The sequence below is a fragment of the Cetorhinus maximus genome, unplaced genomic scaffold (assembly GCF_964194155.1).
Source record: "Cetorhinus maximus unplaced genomic scaffold, sCetMax3.hap1.1 HAP1_SCAFFOLD_667, whole genome shotgun sequence".
Taxonomy (NCBI): domain Eukaryota; kingdom Metazoa; phylum Chordata; class Chondrichthyes; order Lamniformes; family Cetorhinidae; genus Cetorhinus; species Cetorhinus maximus.
The window spans coordinates 166,659-172,658 of record NW_027596609.1 but is presented as its reverse complement, the minus strand read 5'-3'; the positions used below and the strand labels follow the sequence as shown (position 1 = coordinate 172,658).

At 41.4% G+C, this 6,000-nt stretch overlaps 1 protein-coding gene across 1 annotated transcript in view; it reads right to left on the bottom strand.

Annotated features, from left to right (window-relative positions):
• Positions 1–394: 394 nt before the first annotated feature.
• LOC144674471 (transcription factor CP2) overlaps positions 395–6,000 on the bottom strand; it is a 145,780-nt gene continuing 140,174 nt past the window's right edge. Inside the window, exons 15-16 of the mRNA XM_078535807.1 lie at positions 4,291–4,342; positions 395–3,145 (exon numbers count right to left, since the gene is read on the bottom strand). Of these exons, the coding sequence (XP_078391933.1) occupies positions 3,108–3,145; positions 4,291–4,342 (90 nt within the window). The 3' untranslated portion in view covers positions 395–3,107. The remainder of the gene's footprint in view (positions 3,146–4,290; positions 4,343–6,000) is intronic.

Here is a 6,000-nt window from a genome sequence, read left to right as displayed (position 1 = left end):
ATGTGGCGTGCAAAGGCTATAGCTTACAGCTTAGGTGGAAGTCTCAGAAGCACTTTGTTTTTATTGGCATGTAAGCCCCTGTAAAAGGGCAGCACTGATATCTCTCAGATAAATGTAAAGACCCATTGTGTGCTTGATGTGAATGCCGCGTTGGGGTTCCCTGTCCACACACTGATAAAGTGCAGAACAAAGGGCACCAGAACACATTTCCCACATCAAAACTTCAATGAATGAATCAAACCAGTGAATGAAATGAGAAATTCGGCCCTCATGTGCTCCAGGTTGAATATGCTAATACACTGCCATCTACTCCTAGTTATCATTCACTATTCATTCCTTGTCCTTGTTTTAAAACTGTTTTAAAACTTTTATTTTTAGGAAATGAAATAAAAAGGATACTCATGAATTTTATTATATTTCCACAGGGCACAGATTACACAAAACTTTACACCAGGCCCAGATTACAAGGCTCTTGGAATTATTGTACAAATTAGGTAACTTTAAGGGAATCTAAATTTTGTCCTCATTTACTCAATTTCTAGACAGAACCCAGATAATGACAAACCAGAGACTAGAAAATTAAAATCACAATTTACTATTAATTCAACATATTGTGAATTGGACATTGTGTGGATTATACACGTAAAAAAAATGATGTTACAGGTAGTGATGGGCAACACGTCGCCATATCACAACATTAAGTTGTACAATACATAAACAAGCTTGCCATTTCTTCTTTCATTCAGCTTTTTTGTTACACTTTTTGCAATCCATTTGCATAGGAAAAATATTTTTAAAAATTGTCACAACATTACATTTTTATTGTGACATTATTACATGAAAATGTCACGTTAATTAAAAAAAAAGGACATTAGCCATCACTAGGCTGCTTTCTTCCCCAGGTTCGCTCTGGAAATTCTACATGTTGAAGAACTCCAATGAAATTCGCCAGCCCAGTCAGGGTCTGCAAACAAGCTGCTGTACAGTCGTTACCATTGAAAGGCATTGTTTCAAATCATTCATTCTACATTGTTGCAATTGGTCTACAAGATCCTCTCAAGCTCAATCCACAGCATAAGCAAAGATACCGCTGAGACAATCTGCCACACGCCACAAAGCCAGAGGTCAAACGATTTTTTGGAAAAAAACATTAACATTTTGAAGGTTTGATTAAATAAAAAGAATTTACTTGCAAATAAACTTAAGTGTGGAACTGGAGATAGTCCAACTCCACTGAACTAAGGTGGTTCCCTCATTAGCCACTTTCTCCACTCCCTGCAACAGTAAGTCCCTGCATTAGTTTTACTCCACAAGTGGGGAGATCAGGTGAATGAGAAACTTCAGTGCAACCCTCGAGGGCCTCTCAGCATTTCCATTTCTGATGCATTTCCTTAAATTACTCTAAAGAAAGCCAACTGGAATTTTAAAAGACATTGATGATTTTTACTGACTGGGAAAACAATTGACTGACCTTAAAGTGTATAGTCAGATGTTTGTACCCAATATTCCCCAATCCTAAATGATGCTCCTCCAAGTGGCCACATGTCACCAACACCTACTTCACAAAACAGCTTAAGGAGCTTATCCAGCAATTGGGCAGCTGTACTTGGGGGGTAAGGAATGTCAAACATTCTTTTCCTGAAGATGCTTCCATTCTTAATCTCCACTCCCTCTAATATACTGGGGTCTAACATTTGTAGGTTTTCTCCTCTGCAAGAAGCTTCACGGCCACTTGAATTGCTGGTTAGCATGGCTCCTCTGAGCTGCTGTAGATAAGCATGGATGCTATCAAAATTCAGCACTGGTCCAATCAAGTCCTCAGTATGGACCTTAGTGGAGACTAAAAGATTGCAAGTCTACAATGTTGGAAATGCAGAGTAAAAAAGATCCTCTATCTGGCAAAGCCCTCCAGAAGACTAGATTTTTCCACTGAAATGCTTCATTTGATAGTTTAGGTCTGTGTATCTGACGCAAGTTTCTACACTGTTGCAACCGAATTTAAGATACGGTGTGGGTTAGCACTTAGCTGAGTTATGATAGGAGCACCTAATTTATGGAGAAACTAGACTCAAGTATTCAAATTAAAAAGTTCAGAGTACATTGATACGCAAGCTTCAATATCGCTGGCATCAATGAGAACCAGTCTGATTTTACACACCTTAGAAGTCATTTTAAACTGTTTTACTAGCTTATTCCTTTCTCATTTCTCTTCAATTTTCACTTGGCACGGTAGGGTTGTATAGAATACTGGCATCTCAGGCGGTCGGCAATCTTGCTCCATAAATGATCAACTATAAGCACATATATAACAAGACAGGCGAGCTCTTCCATAGAATTAGAAGAAATGCACAATTGGCTGGAGAGAGAGACAACCTCCAAGTACAGTCCTAGTAAATAAATAAGTTATGATCCTAGTCAGCTACTTCAGTCAAAGCAATGTACCCAAAGAGGGTTCCAATCATACCAGAAATATATGAAAGACTTGGGCCAGGTCACTAACTATGGACTGAAAGTTTGAGGATGATCCAAAATGTGCAGTACGTGACTGTACACAAGTATCTCAAGTACCTCTTGAGCGGGCTAAACCAGATAAATTGCATATCTGAACTAGTTTCCATCCTCATGGCACTAAAAATGGCACACAAAAAAGTGATGTAACTCAAGAATGAAGGACAACCAGCAGATTTGTTAAGCTCTGAGCAGTACATTCATCCCTCCAATCAAGAACAGCAGTGAATACACTTTGAACACATGGGTCATCAGGAGAAATTTTCTACCATAGCTCAACAGCAAAATTCAATTTCTTACAGAAACACATGCTCACATATTTTCTTCTTTCTCCCCCCACCACCCCCCAACCCACCACCCCCCACACACACACTCCCTTGCCCCCAGTTGCCAGTGAGAATTTGCTTCAACAAATGTTAGTCACTTGTGTCAGGCTGCTGAACATGTATACAATCCCATTGCGATTCCTCCTGCCCAGCCAAGATAGGCAGCAACATCCTTCTGTCTCTTTAAAGGGCTGTAAATGTTTTTCTCCCAAGAGTAGGAACCACAACTTAGGGGTGAAGTCATTCACTGAAGACACTATCCATGGAAATTATTCACTTGAGGATTATGTGGTAACTGTCACTGCCCTCAGCTGTAGGAAAGAAATGGGGGGAAAAAATGACATTAAAACAAAATTGGCTCAATCCTTCCCCACCCAAAAAGTTGGATTTATAATTCCCATTTTCCTGAGGGAAACAAATTTTAGATGAACAAGGAACAATATAAAGTTGCAATAGGGTCATAAAACAATTTTACTTCTCAAAGGAGATGCTTCAGAAACAATCAGTACACATGAACATAATTCAAACATATATAATGGTCACTGGTACTACTGGACATTGGAGGGAAAGGGGAATAACAGGAATCACCAGGATAAGGGCTGTGGCAGTTACTGAGTTGTCTGAAGGAAGAGGACAAGTCACTGAGGGAAACTGAAGTTGTTGGAGCTGCCGACAAACAATTAGCTAAGGTCTCTATATCAATCCAAATATGTAAAGAAAGATCTTGTTTTTGAAAAAATTAAAAGGTGGCTAACAATTTTAGTATTTTCAAATAGTTGACAACTTCAGTATGATAGGCATAATGGTTATGTCTGGACCAATAAACCCAGAGGCCTGAACTAATGCTCTGGAGACACAAGTTCAATTCCCACCACAGCAGCTAGGGAATTTAAACTCAATAAATGTAATATAAAGCCAGTCTCAGTAATGATCATGAAACTACCAGGTTGTCGCAAAAGCTCACCTGGTTCACTAATGTCCTTGGGGGACAGAAATCTGCCATACTGACCTGATCTAACCTATTGTGTCTTGAGACCCACAGCGATGTGGCTACTCTTAACTGTCCTCTGAAATGGCCGCGCAAACCACTCAGTTGTATTCAAGAAAGCAATTCTCAATCGCCTTCTCAAGGACAATTAGGACTGGGCAATAAATGCTGGCCTTACAAGAGATGCTCCACATCCCATGATTGGAAAATACCAATATTCTCGCCTACGATTATTTTCTTATTCAAGACACCATGTACAACCGTGAAAACAATTTTACAGAAATTGCATGAAGCTCTCAAAGGTGAATGGAGCAGCTCAGACAATCAGATCTTTTCCCAGAACATGCTTGGGAGAATTGGCATTTGATTTTAACTATTACTCTAACTATATTACACCATCCTATAAAGCTCGGGAGGGTTGAACAAGTTGAACTAGAAAAGACCAGACTTCAGTGCTGAGAATGTTACCTTTTAATGTGTCTAAAACAAAACAAGATTCATCCTGGAAGTTTTGGATCATCTGAAAAACAAGATGAGTTAAATAGTACAAACCACATAGATTTTCCTCTGACAAAATCACGTGAAAAACGAGAGATTACCTACCTGATACAAAGAATGCACACCACTTTCTCCAAGCATTGTACTATAGCCTGTTCTTGGAAGCGACATATTGAGTATGCAGATGATCCCTTACTCCTTGGAAATTGAGAATCATCAGCACTATGCTAATTAATTTTGGCCTAAAGCTAAACATAGGAACAGGAAGAAGGCCACTCAGCCCTTCGAGCCTGCTCTGCCATTCAATATCATGGCTGATCTGGTTGTGGTCTCAACTCCACTTTCCTGTCTGCCCCCCCAGCACCCCATGTCTATCAAAAATCTAATTCAGCCTTGAATAAATTCAAAAAGACAGCCTCCACTGCTTCCTGAGGAAGAGAATTCCACAAAACCAATAACCCTTCAATAGAAGAAATTTCTCCCCATCTCAGTCTTAAAACAGAGGCCTCTTATTCTTGAACTGTGTCCCCTGGTTCCAGTCTCAGCCGCAAGTGGAAACATCCTCCTGGTATCCACCCTGTCAAGTCCCCTCAGGACCTTATATGTTTCAATAAGGTCACCTCTCATTCTTCTAAACTCCAATGGATATAGAGCCAACCTGTTCAGCCTTTCCTCATAGGATAAAGCCTTCATCCCAGGAATGAGTTGAGTGAACCTTCTTTGAACTGCTTCAAAAGCAACATCTTTTTTCAAATAAGGAGACCAAAACTGTATACAGTACTCTAGAAGTGGCTATTCCCCTGAAAACAGGGTTACTGTTGAGGGAAATGGCCTCTCAGGGGAAAGCAGCAATAGCTAAATTCAATGCACCACCGTTGGCTCTGCTGCACAGGGGAGGAGTAAAAAGTGTGGGAATGCAATAGTTATAGGGTATACAACTGTAAGGGGAATAGGTAGGCGTTTCTGTGGCTGCAAACAAGACTCCAGGATGGTATGGGGTATGTGGAACATTCCTTGTTCCAGTCCTACTCCGGCCCCCTCCCACAACTCTTTCTCCGGTACATCGATGATTACTTTGGTGCTGCTTCATGCTCTTGTCTGGACCTGGAAAAATTTTATTAATTTTGCTTCCAATTTCCACCTCTCCATCATTTTCACATGGTCCATCTGTGACATTTCCCTTCCTTGACCTCTGTCTCAATTTCTGGTGATAGACTGTCCACCAGTATCCATTACAAGCCTACCGACTCCCACAGCTACTTTGACTACAGCTCCTCACACCCTGCTTCCTGTAAGGACTCCATCCCATTCTCTCAGTTCCTTCGCTTCCGTCACATCTGTTCTGACGATGCCACTTTCAAAAACAGTTCCTCTGACATGTCCTCCTTCTTCCTTAACCGAGGTTTTCCACCCACGGTAGTTGACAGGGCCCTCAACCGTGTCCGGCCCATCTCCCGCGCATCCGCCCTCACACCTTCCTCTCCCTCACAGAAACATGATAGGGTCCCCCTTGTCCTCACTTATCACCCCACCAGCCTCTGCATTCAAAGGATCATCCTCCGCCATTTCCGCCAACTCCAGCATGATGCCACCACCAAACACATCTTCCCTTCACCCCGCCCCCAGCGGCATTCCGCAGAGATCGTCCACTCCTCCATCACCCCTTATACCTCAATCCCG